Source organism: Piliocolobus tephrosceles, chromosome X, assembly GCF_002776525.5.
Source record: "Piliocolobus tephrosceles isolate RC106 chromosome X, ASM277652v3, whole genome shotgun sequence".
Lineage (NCBI taxonomy): Eukaryota > Metazoa > Chordata > Mammalia > Primates > Cercopithecidae > Piliocolobus > Piliocolobus tephrosceles.
In genome coordinates this window covers 70,963,774-70,984,731 of record NC_045455.1, presented here as the reverse complement: position 1 = coordinate 70,984,731, position 20,958 = coordinate 70,963,774, and the positions used below count along the sequence as shown (strand labels likewise).

At 41.7% G+C, this 20,958-nt stretch overlaps 1 protein-coding gene and 1 long non-coding RNA gene across 3 annotated transcripts in view; one reads left to right on the top strand and one right to left on the bottom strand.

The window, feature by feature from the left end:
- CPB2 (carboxypeptidase B2) overlaps positions 1-20,958 on the bottom strand; it is a 51,950-nt gene that overhangs the window by 25,916 nt on the left and 5,076 nt on the right. For both annotated transcript variants that reach the window (XM_023187282.1, XM_023187281.2), the window contains exons 2-4: positions 8,561-8,636; positions 4,660-4,784; positions 2,885-2,993 (exon numbers count right to left, since the gene is read on the bottom strand). In XM_023187282.1, the coding sequence (XP_023043050.1) occupies positions 2,885-2,993; positions 4,660-4,784; positions 8,561-8,636 (310 nt within the window). The remainder of the gene's footprint in view (positions 1-2,884; positions 2,994-4,659; positions 4,785-8,560; positions 8,637-20,958) is intronic.
- The window catches only part of LOC111523000, a 48,986-nt gene that overhangs the window by 26,684 nt on the left and 1,344 nt on the right, over positions 1-20,958 (top strand). The window contains exons 2-3 of the long non-coding RNA XR_002725405.2: positions 15,707-15,863; positions 19,231-19,603. This is a non-coding gene — a long non-coding RNA (uncharacterized LOC111523000). The remainder of the gene's footprint in view (positions 1-15,706; positions 15,864-19,230; positions 19,604-20,958) is intronic.

Here is a 20,958-nt window from a genome sequence, read left to right as displayed (position 1 = left end):
GCTGGGGACAATCTAGAGAAAAAACAAACAAACAATCTCAGTTATCCCAGATTCTGGACCTCTCTCTGGGGTGGAAGTCCAGTCGTTTTTGAGGTTCTGTCAAGATAATAGAGGAAGGAAAAAGAAAAAAAAAATCTGACTTTAGGCTGGCACCCACTTCAAAGCAAGCATTGCATTATTGTCTGCTTTGAGATTGCTGGGATTGAACTGGGTTATGTTTTAACGTGGACCAACTTTCGAGGGTCCATTCTTAAACTCTGATGCCTTCTGAGACGGAAACAATCAAATCCTGGCTTTGTCTATGGGAACTTTTCTAGAGGTGATTTCAAATAGCAATCCTAGCTGGTAAAAACTGGAGCACCATTTATCCCTGGGTTCTCTGAGATCGCATAACCAGCATGAGTGGTAGGTGTGAGTGTTGTCCCCATGCTGAGAATTAAGGGCTCCTGCCCACCTGCCACCAAGTACTGATCCTGTCAGTGTCTGGGGTGTCAGAAATGTAACCATCAGCAATTTCCTAGTTGAAACTCCATTTACCGTGTTACTCCTCTAAGCATAAATACACCTGAGAAAGCTGCCACAAAAAAATTAATTTATCCATTGATACTTCAGTAGATTTCCTCTAACACGAGAGGCTGTGTAATCTGAAGGCAGTTTAACTGACAGACTTTATTCATTTCTCAAACTAAGCTTGGGTAGTAATGCAACATTCTTTGAAGAACTCTTTTCTCTCGCCATTCTAAGAAGTAATTTTTGGCCATTTGTTTCTTTCTCCCTACACTGGATGATCTAAGATCTCCTGGTGTGAGTCGATGACAAAATAACCTGTGCTGCCCACCAGGCCATCTTGTAGGGAGGGCTGATCAAGAGACCACTGATCAAAGGGAAAGAAGTACTTAGAGGAATTTTCTGGGAGCAAAATTGTTACGGTTCCTATGAACCTCTTAGAAAATAATAGGGGCGGGAGTGGAAAGAGAAGTACAAGGTATTTTCTAGAATGTCATAGTTAAGGACTAAATGTTACACCCCTTTCTCCAATTCATATGTTAAATCCCTAACTCCTAGTAGGTTAGAAAGTGACTGTATTTGGAGATAGGGCCTTTAAAGAGATGATCAAGTCAACATGAGGCCCCTAGAGTGGGCACGAATCCAATCTGGCTGGTGTCCTTATATGAAGAGGAGATTAAGATATATAGAGAGAGACACCAGGGATGCATGTGCACAAACAAAAGGCCGTAAGAGGCTGGGCATGGTGGCTCACGCCTGTAATCCTAGAACTTTGGGAGGCCAAGGCGGGCAGATCACTCGAGCTCAAGAGTTCGAGACCAGCCTGGCCAAGGTGGTGAAATCCCATCTCTACTGAAAATACAAAAAATTAGCTGGGCGTGGTGGTGTGCGCCTCTAGTCCCAGCTACTCTGGAGGCTGAGGCAGGAGAATCGCTTGAACCCGAGAGGCGGAGGTTGCAGTGAGCCAAAATTGCACCATTGCACTCCAGCCTGGGCGACAGAGAGAGACTCTGTCTCAAAAAAAAAAAAAAAAAAAAGGAAAGAAAAGGCCATATGAGGAAGAACAATGTGAGATCACAACTACCCGCAAGCTGAGGAAGGAGGCCTCAGTAGAAACCAAACCTACTGACACCTTGATCTTCTAGCCTCTAGAATCAGGAGAAAACAAATTTCTGTGATTTCAGCTACACAGTCTGTGGTATTTTATTACTGCAGCCCTAACAAACTAATAGAGCCGTGTGCTTATTTTTTCCTCCTGTGTCATTCCAACTCTTTCTTGAAGATATGGTAAGAAAACATGACTTGTTTGAACAAAATAATTAAAATATGTTTTGACAAATATTTAAAAATACTTCTGTGTGTGGCATTCCCCTCTCCCCACCAAACTTATCACAGCAGTGACAGTTTCACCTTCTGTATTTTGCAAATCCCACCTATGAAACCTCTGCATCGAGTTTGCTCATGCAGTCCTGCTGATGGATGCTGGAGAGAGGTGGTCTCAGTTGGATAGATGTAGGAGAGATTTAAAAAAAAAGGAGGGGTGCAATTGTAAGACCCCGTCAATCAACCAGGCACACATTCTAGAAGCATACTGACTTCTTGCTTAATTAACTGGGAAGGAGCAGATGCTTTTAAAGATTATACACATAAAAATTGATTCTCATTACCTAAGTCTTAGATGTCTGAAAAATATGGATATGGTCCCTAATACTTTCTGGGCACCTAGTCAAAGATGACAAAAATAGTTATATTAGGCAATATAGGAGCATACTGTTATAAAAAGGCATCAAGGTATTTTTTACTACTTGGAGAATACCATATAAAAAAGAAAGTCCTCCTGCGAATTTATTCTTTCAACTAACAAATATAGGGAAATGGCTTTTAGTGGATTATGTGAAAGCTTGCTGAGGTCTCACCTGCACATCAACACCTTACTGAAGTCCCCTCTAAAAGGAGTGGAACCTGTAAGTACTAATATAAAAAAATCCAATTTCTTCAAGATTAGAACAAAGGCATTATTATTATTATTAGTTTAAATAGCTTCCTTCTAATGAATAAAATGCAAATATAGTGTATTAAATGTAAATGAATATATTCCTTTAATTCAGTGAGCTAATTTTTGGTGGCAGTTTTAATTAAAGCCCCTATTGTTTAATTTATGTTGTTCCATAGCATAAAGTGTTACTCCCAGCAGTTAGAGATATTCTTAGCTGTAGACAAACATCCTGCAGTTTACCAAATATGATGCAATCTTCTCAGGGAAGATGACCACCATGTAATTAACCTATGTGTGTGTGTGTGTGTTTTACCATCTTCTACCAGTTATGATTCTTGGATATTCCCCTGGTTGAAATGGCAATGCTGGTTAAATGATTACTTCATTTAGTGAGTGATATTGTTCATAGTACGATGCAGAGGCTCGGGGGCTGACTGTGTCGTTGGAAATCTGCTGTTGAATAAGATCTTCCACATCCGCCAGCAAGACACTAGGTGAAGAAACAGAGAGTAAGCTAGTTTCCAAGCAGAGGGTAGATCTTCCCACATGGCGCATTGCAGACATAGCAGGTGAGCATGAAGAAAAAAATAACTAAGAAACCTAATAAGCATTTCATCAAGGTAAAAGCACGACATCTCACATTGTGATAAACTGATCGACAAACCCTTTCAGTAGAGCCTACATGGGCACTAGAGAAAAAGTAGCTCCTATTAGGTATATTTTCAGAACCTCCATAAAAACCACCCTTTCCCACCATTACCAACATTACTCAATGGTGATTCTTCAGTGACTTTTATATGAACATATGGATCAATGTACCTTTCTTCAATCCAGAATATCACTGTATTATGCTGTTTTCAGTTAAAGAGGAAGAAGCAACAGAAAAGCCTTTTCTTTTTTTTTTTTTTTTCTTATTTTTTCCCCATTGACCTGCACCAGATGTTCTGCAGAGCCAAAGAAACAGAACAGGAAAAGGGAAGTACAGGAAAGGCATCTCGTTCAAGCTCTCTTCAGAGCACCTCTTTTGTTAACCAGGCAAATATTTTAACTGAATTCAGGCATTCTATCACCTAAGATGAACAAGTTGAAAGTTAGCTGTCATACTAATAAAGGGTTCTTTACTTTTATTTGGGCCAATAAATAAAAGCCGCAGCGTTGACGTCAGAAAGGTCTAAGTTTGACTCCTAACTCTGCCATGTTCTTTCTGATTTACCCTGAAAAATTCCTTTATAAGTAAGGATATTTTTTCATCTATATAATGGGGATTACATCTACTATTTGGGGTTAAGTAAAGATTAATAGACACAATGTCAATTAATAGGAAGGTTCAGCACACAGTTCCTGGAAAACAGTACACACCTATAATATATTACTAATAATTAACATAGCATATTATCCAGGGGGCACCCATTGATACACAGAAGAGAGCATGGTCTCAAGGAAGGGGCCAGGCCACCAGGAAGGTACTGGCAGTTGGGCAGTGGATATGGAGAGGAGATATTAGACAGGAGACTCCATAGGAAGAAGGCTAGACTCTAAGCAGAAATTGCACCTGATACACTTTTTAAGAAAAGGAAATCATTTCTAATCCACATGGTAGGTGCTGTTTTTACCCTTAATATACAAAACTTGGAAACAGAGAGGTGAATAATTCCCCCAGGGTCATGTAGGTGGTAAGGGGCAGTGCCAGCCTACCCCAAGATCTCTGCAGAGTCCAACCACCTGTTACACTTTTTAAAGCCAGACATTCAGAAATGGTCACTGTCTTTGTGAAGAAGAATTAGCAGAAGCTAAATCCCCTCCCACAGCTGCTGCTTCAGAAGATATCACAAAGCCTACCAAGGCAAATGATAATTTTGCTCCCTGAGTGGGTACAGAGTTGTCAGAGAAAAGCGAACTATAAGAGGTTTTACCAGTCATTGAGTCTAACCTGCATTTTAGATAAGGGACCAAGGTCATGAGGGGTTGAACCACTTATCCAAGATCACAGAGCTGGACCTTAGGCTTTATCACTAGTCCATTCGGTCCAGTCAGAGACTTCTATGCTGCCATGGTTAATACGTTTTATTGTTCCAGGAAGCAATTATACCATACCCTAGTCAAGTGCGTAGTAGGTGTTTATAATAGCTACTCAATATGCATTGAATAGTGCCTACCTGCATGGAATTCCGCTCACATTTAAATGGGCTTTCACATTGTCGACATCAGATGAATTTACAAAAAAATGGACTTCTTTTTGCTTCGTGATAAGGTCAGCTGTTACCGGCTGCCAGAGAACAATCTACAGTTTAAGGGGCAAAATTGATAAAATTAAAAAAGAATTGTTCACATCATTCTTATCTGTAGCTAGAGCCATGACAGTTTTATCTATAAGGAGCATGAAAAGGACACTACCTGACGCTGGTCCCCATCCACACACATGGTAATATAAACATTTATTTAGCAGTGAGCTTTAAAAAATTCCTTTCTAAAACTCAAGAGAAAAAAAAAAAAAAAAAAAAAAAGCCTGGAACGTATAAGATAATCCATAAATATTTGATGAGACAATGAAGAATGAATGATTATATTCATGACTTAACTATAAAATTGCGTGTGTACATCAGATATTTGAAAGGAAACAAATTTTGTCTAGAAAGTAAGTTGATTAAACATTGATTTTATTTAATAACAATTTCGTGTTCTTGTAATTATGTCATTATTCCTTTTTAAGAGAATGTGGCACATATACACCCTGGAATACTATGCAGCCATAAAAAAGGATAAGTTCGTGTCCTTTGTAGGGACATGGATGCAGCTGGAAACCACCATTCTCAGCAAACTATGGCAAGTACAGAAAACCAAATACCACAAGTTCTCACTCATAGGTGGGAATTGAACAATGAGATCACTTGGATACAGGAAGGGGAACATCACACACCGGGTCCTATTGTGGGGGGGCTGGGGGATAGCATTAGGAGATATACCTAATGTAAATGACGAGTTAATGGGTGCAGCACACCAACATGGCACATGTATACATATGTAACCTGCACGTTGTGCACATGTACCCTAGAACTTGAAGTATACTTTTTAAAAAAAGAATATAATAAAAAAATATTTAATTATGGACTTTATTTTTTCTTTTTTTTTTTTTTTTTTTTTTTTTTTTTGAGACGGAGTCTCGCTCTCTTGCCCAGGCTGGAGTGCAGTGGCGGGATCTCGGCTCACTGCAAGCTCCGCCTCCCAGGTTCACGCGATTCTCTTGCCTTAGCCTCCCAAGTAGCTGGGACCAGAGGCGCCCTCCACCACGCCCAGCTAATTTTTTGTATTTTTAGTAGAGACGGGGTTTCACCGTGTTAGCCAGGATGGGCTGGATCTCCTGACTTCGCGATCCACCCGCCTCCGCCTCCCAAAGTGCTGGGATTACAGGCGTGAGCCGCCGCCCCCACGACCTTAATGTACTTTTTCAAGGCACTTTCATACTCATTTCCTTTGATAATTATAACACTTTGATATAGACTAGGCAGGTGTTATTATTTGCATTGTTCAGGTGAAGAAATTAAGGTTCATACCTAACATCTAAAATCGTACAGCTATAAGTGACAGAACAAGAACTTGAATTCTAAATCTCTGATGCTTCCTCTTGTAGTATTTCCTCTTTATCATGATGTGGTGATCGTGAATATGCACCACTCAGCTCTTCAGTTGAGAGAAGCACAGTTGGCTGGTGTTTTCAGTGGCTGCCCTGGTGACCCACTAGAAGCTGAGGCCATGTGGTTTCAGGGCTACAGCCAGCCAATAACTGAGACCTGTGGAAGTGTTAATGCAGGCCCATTCTTGCCAGATATGGGGTTCCCATAACAGGTGACTGGCTGAAGGACTCACCACTGAGACTGACCTAGCCCAGCCTTCCTTGGAACTGCCCTACCGTCTGAGATTCTCCACACAAAATCCTCCTTTCTGCAGAGCTGTCAGAGCTACAACATGGTCTGATGATGCTCCCTGCCTTCTCCAGCTCCTGCCTCTATCCTCCAACAGCACTCCCCTCATCACTTGCTCCTCCAGTCTGGTCTTGACCTCTGCTTCTTGGAAAACACTAACAAACAAGGAGCTATCAATTTTCTACCATGGTATTTTTACGGGATTCCTGGGGTCGCTTTAGCAGCAGAAACCTCTGTGGTCAGTGGTGCCTTTGCCTAAGTTTTGCTCGGGCCCACTAAGCCCATTCGGCCTGGCAGGCTGCGCTCATCTCATGCTACTGGCTTGGGTCCCATTCCTGCCAAGGACGAGCTGAGCAGTGAGGGGTGGGTGAGCCAGCAGGTGTGGGGTCCAGCTACTGCACACAGCGAGGCATGCTGGCTGCGGCAGGGTGGGCATCTTCTGGCTCCCTGCAAGGCTGTGGCTGGACCAGGTGTCCCGCAAGCAGCTTCCATGGCTGGCACCGGGGAAGGTGGTGGCACCCAGAAGTTTGGAGATGTCAGGAACCACAGACGTCTAAAGAGGGTGTCATAGTCCTGCCTCGGGGAGCTCTTAGGTCTGAGGTCCCCAAAAGGCTGCAGCTCTTCTCTCCTTCTTGTCACCCACAATGTGGCAAACAAGGGGCGTGTTTTAGCCCTGTTTGTGTTAGAGCTCTTTCAGCTCCACCATTTGGCAGGTTCCAAGTTCTTGTCCAGTGCCCAGGAACAATGAGGTACGTGGACAAGTGGAGGGTGAGCAAGGTGAAGAGGAGCTTTACTGAGTGATAGAACAGCTCAGAGGAGACTCGCAGTGGGTAGCTCCTCTCTGCAGCCAGGGTGTCCTGAGGAGTGTTAGCTCCCAGCAGAGAGGAGACCCTGGAGTGAGTGGCTCTTCTCTACAGCTGGTCCCCCCGATGTCTCTCCAGAGACTCTGGCTGAGTCCGAGGGTTTTTATGGGCTTCAGATGGGAGGAAGTACGTGCTGATTGGTTCATGGATGGCCATGGGCAGGTGTGGAAAAAGCACCATCAGCTCCCACTGTGGTTCACAGGACTGGCAACCTTCCTGGGCTTGAAGGTGGGGCTTCACCAGGGGCCCGCCCTTTTCTGCCTAGGAGCCTGTCTGCCTCCTACAGCTATTTATGGCACCCAGACTTTTCTAGCTGAGGGGGCCTGCAGGCCAGTGCCAAGATGCCCTCAGCAACCCCCTTGGCTTCCCTCCTGTGCTCATCAGTACCCAGGGGGCTAGCATGTCAGTGCTGCCCTGAGATGCACACAGCCAGCCAGGTTGTGACAGCACCTAGGTTCAGCCTCAATTTTGCTCCAAGATTGGAGTGAGCACCAGGAACTCGGAGAGGCCAGACAGCGGGAGCAGGCACTTCTGAGCCTGTAGGAGAATGGGGGGTCTTCTCAGAACAGTGAGAGGGCAGAAATGCCTGGGTCCGCAACCCCAGCTGGGCAGCTGCAGCTGCGCCCAGGAGGGCAGGGCTCCTGCCTGCTCCTGGCCCCCAAGAGCACAGGGATGTCCAGGTCTGTAGCTGCAGCTGTGCCTGGAGAGCATGAGGCTCCCGCCCTGCTATCACAGAAGGGGGCAGGACTTTCACCTCTTCCTGGCTTCTGCTGGCTCCGTGGAACACACAGCCCCAGTCGTGCCTCCCCCACTACAACTGGCCATGCCTCCCCCAATGGCCACCATTGCCATTAATATTCTGTAATTCTTGTCAATTTTCTACATCTTAGACATTATGTCGAGATGGGTCCCTGGGTGAGAATTTTAATAAATGTACTCTGTGTTTTTGGTACATCCTTGGTTAAGAACCATTGTTTTATGAGTAAGCTTTTATTTATAAATATTTTAATTTCTGTTATTGTAGCATCTTTATAAGTGCACACTTTAAATCCCAAGGTACTATTATGAAATTGGCTGGAAAGCCAATAGCAGAAGTGAAGAAGTTTTGATCTGGGGAACCAACAAAGTCATGTGATTATGAGAAGGGAGAGAAGGCTATGAGAAGAAGAGTTCATACCAGATACATATAAGCCAGACAACATGCAGGAGGAAACTCAACACCCAGTGCTTATACAAAATGAAACCAATATAAATATAAATTAGGGAGAAATTACCTCATATGTCGTAGTAAGATTCTGTAGCACTTGAACTTGCCTAGAGGTTCTAGGAAGAACAGCTAGAACCTGGCCACTAGAGAAAAAAATAAAAGAGGATTTTGATATTAAATAAAGAGTAAAGATGGAATACATTATACTGTGAGGAGTTTTTAGGTAATTGCAAAAGAGAAGCAAAATTTAAAATGTTATTAGGACAGAGGATCTCACTATAGACTCAGTGTAAAAAGAGAACATATACTCTTAGTCTTTATGCTCCTAGGCAATTGCAAAATCAACAGCTCTCTTGACTGGGGGTCAGTTTACAGAGTACTTACTTCTTTTTTCTTGTGCGTGCATGTGTGTTTTAATTTTAAAAATTAAATATTTGATGCATAAGGTAATATTTATGCTGATCCTAGTTTATTATATAAAATGAATGCCTGTGAACCCATCACTCAACTTAAAAAGTCCAACTTCCTTGACATCCTAAGATCCTTGTGTGCTCCTCTCTGCCCCACCCCCTTTCCACATCGTCAAAGGTATCCTCTACCTTAAATGTTGACTTTTGCTCATTCCCTTGTTTTTCTTTATAGCATGGATTTTTAAACACGTGTATGTGTGAATTCTGAAACAATACCCTTAGATTTGCCTGGTTCAACTTTATAAAAATGATATACTATATGTATTCTTCTGAATCTTGTTTTTTTTTCTCTCAGTATTGTATTCTCAAGATTATCATCTGTGTTGAAGTAGCTAGCCATAGTTCACACGTGAAAGCATTTTCCTACAAGTGGAATTGCCATTTCATGGGATATGCACAGTTTTAATTTCATAGGATAGTTTCATATCATTCCCCAAGTTTTTTGTATCAATTTATATTGTCAGTAGCAGTGGAAAAGATTTCCTATTGTTCTTCCTCCTTGCCAATACCTGATGCTCTCTGACTTTTCAACTTTTCCAATCAAATTTTTATGAAATGAAACCTTCTCGTGATTTTGATTTTGATTTTCTGACTTACTAATGAAGTAGAGTTGTTTATATTTGATTATTGGCCATTCATATTTTTGCTTGTGTGTTATGTTTATTCAGACCACCTGCCCATTTTTTTCTAATTTACTTGTATTTTTGTAATAGTTAATGTGTATAATTTCTTTATATATTCTAAATACTAATTTCTTGTCAGTTATATGTATTGCATATATCTTCTAGTAGTTTATAATTTGTCTTTTCTCTTTCTGGATGATGTGCCTTTTTTTTTTTTTTTTTTTTTATCATTTCCTTCCAGGTTTGTGTGGTTTGTCTTTCTAGATATCTGGGATATAAAGATATTCTCTTATATTTCTTCTGTCCTTCCTATTTAAATTTTAAATTCAATTGAAAATTATTTGGTTATGTGCAGTGTAAAGAAGAAATAGACTTTTTTTTTCTTCTTAGCATCGTTTATTATTATGAGTTTTTACATCATCGATATTTTCCCCAGGGATCCACTATGTCAATTTGGTCATATATCAAGTTTCCATCCTGTTTGGCAGAGAAAATGCTGGCACAGCAACACCACTGCCTCTTCCTGCACACAGAAAAACTTCATTACCCAGCCTTCCATGTGGTCGTGTTGAGACCTGGTGCCTGAGCTTCTGCCAATGGGAATGTGTGGGAGTATTATAGGCGCCTAAGAGTAGGTGTGTCTTCATGTGCATGTGCTCCCTCTCATCCTGCGGCCAGAAGCAAAGAGCCCCAAATGTGGAGTTGCATAATGGAAGCAGCCAAGGTCTCCAAGTTGGAGGAGAACACCGGGGAGAGTTCTATGACCTTCATCAATTAGTATTATAAGAGAGAAATTGCTCTAATCTGAATGTTTGTTTCCCCCCATAATTCATATGTTGAAATTCTAACCTCCAAGGTATTAGGAGGTGAGGGTTTTGGGAGACAATTAGGTCATAAGGGGAGAGGCTTCATGAATGGGATTAGTGACCTTAAAAAAGAGACCACCTCCCCCTTCCACCATGTGAATATATAGCAGGAAGGTGCTGTCCATGCGGAAGACGGCCCCTCTGCAAACACAAGAATTAGCTGGTACTTTGTCCTGAACTTCCCAGCCTCCAGAACTGTGAGAAATAAATTTCTGTTGTTTATAAGCTACACCATTTAAGGCATTTTTTGTTATAACTGCCCAAACGGACTAAGACAGAAATAACCCTTTATTGTGTTAAGTAAAGCTATTTCAGGTTTTATTAGTGATTGTAGCATAATCAAGGATTACCCTTGATTACGCAAGGGTTACCCTTGCTAATATAATGTGCTCTATTTCTTAGTTCTCTATTATGTTCTCTATTATGTCGATATATTTGTCTACCCTTGAGCCAATATTACTCGTCTTAGTGATAGTAGCTTCATATTACATCATAATACCTTAGAGAACAAACTCTTGCTTCCCCTCTGCCCTGCCCAATTCTTTTTTCACAAGCCTCTTGTCTTGATCCTTTGCTTTTTCACATAATTTTTAAAAATCAGCTGGTTATGTTTCATGAAAAACATGGAATTTTCATTAGAATTATATTGGATCAATAGATTAATAATTTGGAGAGAACAGATATACTCATGATACTGAGTGTCATTTATCAGTAAATACAGTGAATTTGTTTATTTGTCTATTCTTTTTTTTTTTTTTTGAGATGGAGTCTTGCTCTGTCGCCCAGGCTGTAGTGCAATGGTGTGATCTTGGCTCACTGCAACCTCTGCCTCCCAGGTTCAAGCGATTCTCCTGACTCAGCCTCCTGAGTAGCTGCAATTACAGGTGCACACCACCATGCCCGGCTGATTTTTGTATTTTTTAGTAGAGATGGGGTTTCACCATGTTGGTCAGGCCAGTCTCGAACCCCTGACCTTGTGATCCACCCGCCTCTGCCTCCCAAAGTGCTGGGATTATAGGCATGAGTCACTGCACCCCGCCTATCTATTCTTTAATGCCTTTCCAAAAGTTTTACAATTTTATCCATACAGATACTGTTTTTGTTTTTGTTTTGTTTTTTTTTTTTTTTTTACAGAGTCTTGCTCTGTTGCCCAGGCTGGAGTGCAGTGGTGCATTCTCGGCTCACTGCAACCTCCACCTCCCTGGTTTAAGAAATTCTCCTGCCTCAGCCTCCTGAGTAGCTGGGATTACAGGTGCATGCCACCAAGCCCAGCTAATTTTTTGTATTTTTAGTAGAGATGGGGTTTCACCATGTAGGTCAGGCTGGTCTTGATCTCCTGACCTCATGATCCACCCACCTCGGTCTCCCAAAGTGCTGGGATTACAGGCGTGAGCCACCGTGCCCAGCCACACATTTTTAAATTATGTTTTCTTCTAACAAATTTGCCTTTTCATTAGTAAATGATAACTTTTAATATGCCACCTCTAAGCTCTTTTTTGCTGAGATATAGAAATAAAATTGATTTTTGGTGTTGATTTTCTATTCAGCTCCCTTGATCGTTTTGATAATTTTAGTGTAGATATTTGGGGCGATTTTTCTCTTTGCAATTAATCATTACATCTACGCATACTATTAGGTTGGTGCAAAAGTAAGTGCACTGTTTGCCATTACTTTTAATGTACTTAATGTACTTCTAATACATTCTGCTTCTTTAATTTCAATGTTTATAGAGCCCCTTTCCCCCTTCTTTTTTGTCTTGCTGTGTTGCCTGGGACTCTAGTACAACATTGAATAGAAATGGAGATAAAATGCATGATTCATAATTTTTTAGAAAAACCTTATAATATTTTACCATTAGAATGCCTGTTTTAGATTTTTGATAGATGCCTTTTATCAGTTTAAAAAAAAACTCCTCGCTCTTTGTTATGAGTTTTTATGATGAATAAGTGTGGATTTTAAATGCTTTCTATAAGATGAGCATATGGGTGTTCTGGCTTAATTTCTTAATGTGGTGAATTGTATCAATAGATTGTTTAAAAAGCAGACACGTGGTTTGTTTTCTCACCTTTGCTTTGTTGTATTTCTATTTTGCAACTCTTGCTAAGGTTGTGAGAATTCTTAGTGATTCTTACACAGCCAAGGCAATAGATTAATGTGACTCAACATGAATTTACTTTCTTTTCACATACCACTTAGGAAAGAATTTCTTAGTAAATGTCCTTATCTCTGCAGCTCTCCATCCAGTTTCATAGGAAAGTGATAAGGAGAGAAAGGAACCAGTGAGTTGAGGGATTGTGGACTCTGTTAATGGCAATGGCATTCTTAGGTTTCCAGTATACCACTGAGTAACCTCACAAGAACTCTTTTATTTAAATTAAAATTAAGCTATGTTGGTGGCATTTGCCAGCTGGGAGCCCCCCCCCCCCCGGCTTTTTTTTTTTAACTGAACGAGATTTTTCTTTTATTTTCAAACAAATATTGCCCTTGAAATAGGATGATAAATATATTTTAAATTAGAAAAAAATGCTTTCCTCTTGCTTTATTTAAAGCTAATCTTAGACTTTGCTTCCAGTTATACCCTCCTTTATGAAATAACTAAAAACCTGGATAAAATGTATGGAACAACAGCACTCAAGACATTACACAACAGCAATATGGTGACTAAATGCAACATGTGTTCTGGATTGGATCTTGGAACAGAAAAAGGGCATTAGTGGGAAAACTGGTGAAATCCAAAAAAGTCTGAAGTTTAGTTAATAGTAATATAACAATGTTGATTTCTCAGTTTTTACAAATATATCATGATAATATAAAATGTTAACATTAGGGTATACTGGGTGAGGGGTATACAGTTGTATTACAATTGGCAACTTTTCTGTAAATCCAAAAATATTCCAAATAAATCATCTTATTTAAGAAAACCATGTACCAAGAGCTCTGGAAGCACAGAAGAGGTTATGATAACTTCTGTTTGTCTTTATTAGCAAAGCCTTCATAGGAGGGATGTCTGGGTGCATAAGAATGTCTAAGAGTGGGTAAAGGCACAATAGCAAGAGATAAAGGGCATTGTTGGGAAAATGGCTCTTGTTCATTGTTGCCAAATATAGGATACAGGTGTTTAAAGCAAGAGAAGAATGGGAGCTAAACAGAAATGAGTGTGGGAAATTATGTTCGTCCTCCTCCCCTAGAGAAGGTCTTGAATGCATTCTGAGAAATTTGGACTTTATTTTATAGGCAATTAGAAGTTAGAAGGATAACATTTGAGCTGTGATTTATAAGGATAACTTTATTTGTTTTTGTTGTTGTTTGTTTGTTTGTTTGTTTGTTTGTTTTTGAGATGGAGTCACGCTCCGTTACCCAGGCTGGAGTGCAATGGCGTGATCTCAGCTCACAGCAACCTCCACCTCCTGGGTTCAAGCGATTCTCCTGCCTTAGCCTCCCGAGTAGCTGAGATTACAGGCATGCATCACCATGCCCGGCTAATTTTTGTATTTTTAGTTGAGATGGGGTTTCACCATGTTGGCCAGGCTGGTCTTGAACTCCTGACCTCAGGTGATCCATCCACCTCAGCCTCCCAAAGTGCTGGGATTACAAGCATGAGCCACCTCACCCACCAAGGATAACTTTAACAAGGGTGGAGGGTGGCTTTATTTTGAAAATCCTTGGTAAAATATTCTGAATTCTGGAAATAAGCCTATGGATACTTGATCATCAGAAGAGGGGAAAAGCAGCTAGACTGAGAAATTTTATGTCAATCTCTGATACAAGTTTAGCATAAACTGTTAAACCAGTGATTAAAGACATATGTTCAAGGATATGTATTACGGCATTATTCGTAGTAACAAAACCTAAAAACCATGTGAATGCTTAGCAGTAACAGAACTGTCGAATGTTGGTAGTGTCTCCACATTCTAGAATGCTTTTCAGTCATTATAAAACATGAGTTTGATTTATAAAAGTTAACTTGGGGGCTTTAAATGACATATTAAGGGAGAGAAGCAAGATGTGGAAAACTTTATGAAATATGATCCTATTTTTGGAAAAAATAAGTTAGAAAGATAAAGAAAAACTGTATGTTTTAAAAGCAGAAAATTATACACAAATAAACAACACATTGTTAGCTTTGATTTGGAGGGGGAGAAATGGCAATTGAAGGCTTTGATAAGTGGCAGGGGAAGAACAAATGAGATTCTTTTTAAAAGAAAGGTTCCTATAGTACCAGTAGGAGATACAACATTCAACGAATGTACAATTTATACACAGGGATGTATAACTGCATAAAGAAATGTATAAAAGGGTGATCACAAAAATGTTCATATTTTCCCAGGATGGTGAAATTTCAGTGTTTTTCTCCCTGATTTTATGATTTTCTGTATTATTTACTTTTTAAACCCAAGAGAACTCTTATTCTTGTATTTATTCAAGAAAATTAAATTTAAAGAAAAATCTCCTTTGACTGTGAAAAAGCCACTAACAAGCTTCTCAGCGATGCTGGTAACCCTCTCATCTTACCAGCACATTCCTTATTGTTTTCATAAACAGAATGTTCTCTGGGCCCTTAGAGGAGCATAGTCACCCAGTGGGTTTTCTAGCCTTACATAGCATTTTTATTCTAGTGGGCTCCATCTCTGTTTTCACCATCTGCCACATTCGCTCTGACATTTCTAGTTCAGATGGTGCGGGCCATGCTTTCTCCAAGCTTCCAAAAACCATCCTAGCTGCATGTTTGTGCCACCTCTTAAGGAACTAACTAGAATGTTAAATTCTGTAGCATGGGTGAGTGCACCTCCTTTGGGGTATAGTCCCTTTCCTTTGTTAACATGCCCAGCACTTCCACAGCCAGCGTATGTTGTGACTACCCTAAGTTACTGGCTTGGAGGCCAGGAGGGGAGGTGGGAATAGATCCTGAGGGCTAACTATAGGACATGCCATTACAGAACTGAGCTCTCTGATAGCAATGGGGACATTAAGATCCCTATATAGAGAAGCCAGGCAGGAGGGCTTAACCACCAGTAACAAGTTGGGCACAGTTATTACAATGAGCAGTAAGGTCAGAGTGGCAGCCAGAGGACCATGACCCTCAGAAAATCATCGAGTTGGTTAGGAGAACACAGAGTTCTTAGGCGCAAGATAGAGGAGCAGGCAACAAAAGGATTGCTCAGTCTTTACAATAAAAATAAATCAAGGCTGGATAATGAGAGAGGCTGAGGACAGCTATCCTAATCAAAAGTCATAATCCATTGCCTTTTTCCAGATCTGAGCTGTTCTTAGACCCAGAATTTCTTGCCTGAAGGAGAAGTCAGGTCCCCACAGTTGCAGAGTCAAGACCCTGCAACTGTATAAAAACAGAATCTGAAAAGATCGTGACTCCTTTAGTCCTTTCCCAAAGAGACCTATGGAAATTTCCTCAGGTAAGTCTGCACACTGGGGAAAGGGTAATACTCAAATATTTTCAGGTCAGTTGGATGCAGGGTCAATATCCAAGTTGATTTTGAAACCTGGGTATCTGGAGTCCTAGCCTAAGTCTAGCTCGTAGGGGGTGCACCATGTCAATGGATTCCCCCATGATTATTTCCCTGGTCACCAAATGTATAATCGACACGAACATACTAGGTAGTTGGCAGAACCTCCACATTGTTTCCTTGACTGTAAGACAAGAGCTATCATAGTGGGAAAAGCCAAAAGGAAACCTCTGAAATTGCCCAACCTCCCAGTCAGATATCAAAATTTAAAAAAAAAAAAAATTCATCCTTGGGGGGAAATGACAAATATCAGTACCACCTTTAAAGACCTAAAAGATGCAGGGATGGTAGATCCCATCAAATCCACATTTAATTTGCCATCTGGATCCCACAAAAACCAGATGGATCCTGGAAAACGACAGCAAACAATCAAACTCAACCAAGCAGGATTCTCAATTGCAGCCATAGTGCTTGATGTGGCATCTTTGCCGGGGTAGAGTCTCAGGCATATGGTATTCAGCTATTGCACTGGATATGCCAGTCGGAAAAAGCACCAGAACAGTTCACATCCACTTGGGACAGACACCAGTGTATATTTACAGTCTTGCCTCAGCTTTAATTAACTTTCTCACTCTCCAGCTGCAAGATGTGTACTTGATATAAGCCCCCAACTACTGTGCTCTGAAATCTGTCCCTGTGTTAGTGCTAATACCACATTTTCCACTGGCTGCTTGCAGCTAATAAGTGAGTATGGTGGGGATACTAAGGGAGGCTCTTTCTACAAAACTGGAAACTCTTCTGATGAGTTACTTTGGCTATAGGACCTTTTTTTTTTTTTTTTTTTTTTGAGACAGAGTTTTGCTCTTGTCACCCAGGCTGGAGTACAATGGAGCAATCCTGGCTCACTAAAACGTCCACCTCGTGGGTTCAAGCGATTCTCCTGCCTCAGCCTCTTGAGTAACTGGGATTACAGGCACACACCATTATGCCCGGCTAATTTTTGTATTTTTAGTAAAAATGGGGATTCAGCATATTGGTCAGGCTGGTCTCGAACTCCTGACCTCAGGTAATCCACCCACCTCAGCCTCTCAAAGTGCTGGGATTACAGGCATGAGCCACTATGCCTGGCCAGGACTCTTTGTTGGTTTTGCCAAAACTTTCTTAAAACTGCACTACGACCTGAAATATTCCCTACCCACTTCCTTCCTTTCCTCTCTCCTCCACAGGGGTTAAGCTTGCATTGCAGTCTCATGGCTCTCCCAGCCTCCTCCAGCCCTCTCCCCATTTCTTGCACCTAAGCATTTTCCCCACACACCTCTTGCACAGCTAATCCCATCTTGGTGTCTGCTTCTCAGAGGATCATAACTGACACAAGTAGAAAGAGGAAGTCTGATACAGTCAAATTGATAGTGCATGGGTGCAAGTAAAAAATGAAGTGGACTGGGCACGGTGGCTCACGCTTGTAATCCCAGCACTTTGGAAGGCCGAGGCGAGTGGATCACCTGAGGTCAGGAGTTCGAGACAAGCCTGGCGAACATGGTGAAATCCCATCTCTACTAAAAATACAAAAAATTAGCTGAGCGTGGTGGTGGGCACCTGTAATGCCAGCTACTTGGGAGGCTGAGGCAGGAGAATTGCTTGAACCCAGGAGGCAGAGGTTGCAGTGAGCTGATACCGTGCCAGTGCACTCTAGCATGGGTGACAGAGGGAGACTCCATCTCATAACAGAAAAGAAAAATGTAAGGGGTTCTGCATTATGGACTCACTCGGGTGACTGAAAGAGAGCAGAGAGGGCAATCGTCCCAAATAGGCAGAGCTTCAGTGTTGCATCTCATCATACACCTTGTGTGGAAAAGGTGTTTGCAGTGTTAGAATATGCAGGAATTCATGGATAGTGGCAAGTGACATGACTGGAAAACCCCTCAAGAACCTGGAAGAAGAAATATTGACAGATTGGAGATAAAGAGATTGGAGAAAGGGGGATGTGAATGGAACTATGGGAGTAGGCAGAAAGTGTGAAGGTCTTTGTATCACTTATTAATGCCTAACCATGAGCACTCACAACAGAATAGACATTAAACAACTGCATAAACAAAATGACTCAGCCAGTTGATGTCAGTCAGCCTGTGTCAACAGCCACCCCAATGCTGGCACAAAGGGCACTTGAACAGAATAGCCTGATGGCAGAGATGAAGTGTGCATGGCTCCAGCAGCACGGACTTCTCTCATTAAGGCTGATCTAGCTACTGTTGCTGCCCCATGTCTAACTTGCCAGCAACAGAGACCAAAGTTGAGCCCCAGAATCAGCAACATTTCTCAAAGAGACCAGCTAGTCACTTGGTGGTAAGTTGACTACATCCGTCCTCTTCCACTCTGGGTATGGGTTTGTCTCTCCTGCCTGCAGGGCCTCAGGCAAGCATCACCATACAAGGGCTTGCAGAGAGTTTGACCCACTGATACAAGAGCTCACATAACATCCTATCAGATCATGGGCTGCACTTTACAACAAGGAAATTACAGAAATGGGTCCATTACCATGGAATCCACTTAGCCTCTCATCTACCACAATACCAACTTGCTGCTAGCCTGATACTGCAATACAAATGGTTTGTTGAAGGATCAATTGAGGTGCTAAATTGGAAGGCACCATCTTCCAGTACACACTTTAAATCAATACTCACATGGTGCTGTGTCCCTACTAGGTAGTATACATGGTTCCAGGAACCAAGTTGGAGTGTTTCCGTTTACCAGTACTCCAGGTAATCCACTTGGAGAATTAGCACTTTAAATCTACAAATATGGACTCTGTACTTTTAAAAGTTCTGGTTTCCAGAGAGCATAGGAAGAGTTCCTTTAAACTGAAAGCTGTTGTTCCTGTCCAGTCATTTCAGTTTCCTCATGTTGATCGATTATCAGGAAGGAGAGGAGTTACCAGCGGTTTTCTAGCCATGCAGGAAGGGTATTTGACTCCAACAATCAGAAGGACATCAAGGGCTGCACTTACAAACTGAATGTGGCATCCAGCTTAGGCATTCTGTAATATTTCCTCATCCAAATTTGATGTATACAGACAATTGCAGCAGCCATGGCCCAAGAGGGCCCAGTGACTATGACTCAGATCCTGAGGGCTGAGGCTCTGGGTTGTCTCACCAGGTAAACCACCTAGAGTAGAAGAGGTGCTAGCAAAGGGTGAGGGAGAAACAGAATGGGCAAGGGAGAAGAGGAATGACAAGTATTGGTTACGGCCTCAAGACTAGCTATAACTGTGAAGGTTGTAGTTTATTTCACTAACTTTCCTTTTGTATGTTTCCTTTAGGAAGAGAGACCAAGCAGAATCCCAGAAGAGTTGATCTCAAAGCTTATTTTATGAAGAAAATTGACCTGAGTGACACAAAGGGTTGGATTGTAGTAGATGTCATGTTTTGCTGCCTAGATCTCCATCCAGGGATGCACCCTCATTTCCTCAGCTTCTTCATTTCCTCAGCTTCTGGGAGGGTTGGCAGCTGCCATTCTCACGTGAGTCCTTTTCTAGGACTTGCCCTTGCCTGAAGAGAGCTGTGTTGCCCAACATGATGCCTCCTCCAAGGTACAATCCACACCCAGTGATTAATAAACAGGCATGCCTGCTTGCCCCAGTTTGGGACAACTTTACCAAGCCAACCCAGCCTCAAGGCTCTCTGCAGGAACAGGTGAGGCCATAGTCGTGACTACATCACAGTTCAATTTCTCCTCTGCCCAAGCCTCCTTCCTTCATTCTTCCACAGATGTTGATCCTGAGATTCCTTTCCAGTAAACTTCCTCCATACAATCTTCATCTCAGAGTCTGTTTCCTGGGGAATCTAACCTGCAACTGATACAAATGCTGTTTGTTCTGTGAGATAAAACACTAAAAGTGCAATGCAAGTGGTCTAAATATTCTGCTACAGGAATACAAAGTCAAATATCATTTTTGGCTTAGGTAGTCAGAGAACGGAGATATTCTGAGTTGGACTTCTGAGATAGTGGGATTTGATAGGTGAAGTGGAGATGAGATGGCATAAGACTAACATAGGCAGAATTTTGCTAAATGAATTGGAGATGAAACATGATAAGTGCAGGTGCACAAGTAGAATCAGAGCTCAAGGAAGGGGAAGTGATCCAGCCGGGCAGAAACATGGGGCCTATATAGAGATATACCAGGAAATAAAGCTAGGACAAATGGCCGGGTAGGACCTGATTGTTGAGGGTCTTAAATGCTGGGGTCAAGATTATGGCCTTTACTTGCATGTTGGTTGGACATGATTCTGGGAGTTTTAACAAAAGATGTGGCAAGCTCAAAGCTTCCTTTTCATGTAAAGTATAGAGAAGTAGAGGTTCATATCATTAAATCACTGTAATTTCAGTGTGAACTTCCTAACAATTTGAGCTAACCATGAGATAGGACAACTTATCAAGCAATGAGCTCTCCATTATCTAAACAGAAGCTAAATTTCAAGTCCATGTAGAGGAAGTCTTGTGTTGACTAGAATATAAGATGTTTGGAGGGACTTTTCTTCTTTTTTACTGATATTTACTAACTTGGATATTTTGCTAAGTGCTTTACAGGTATTCTTATTTAATCCTCACAAGGCAGTATGATAGATAATCCATTATATTGAAAATAATGGGCCCAGCACAGTGGCTCATGTCTGTAATCCCAGCACTTTGGGAGGCCGAGGCGGGTGGATCACCTGAGGTCGGGAGTTCAAGACCAGCCTGACCAACATGGTGAAACCCTGTGTTTACTAAAAATACAAAAATAAGCTTGGTGTAGTAGCTCACACCTGTAGTCCCAGCTATTTGGGAGGCTAAAGCATGAGAATCACTTGAACCCTGGAGGTGGAAGTTACAGTGAGCCAAAATCACACCACTGGACTCCAGCCTGGGCAATAGAGTATGACTAGGTCAAGAAAGAAGGAAAGAAAGAGAGAGAGAAAGAGAGAAAGAGAGAGAGAGGAAGGAGGGAAGGAGGGAAGGAGGGAAGGAAGGAAGGAAGGAAGGAAGGAAGGAAGGAAGGAAGGAAGGA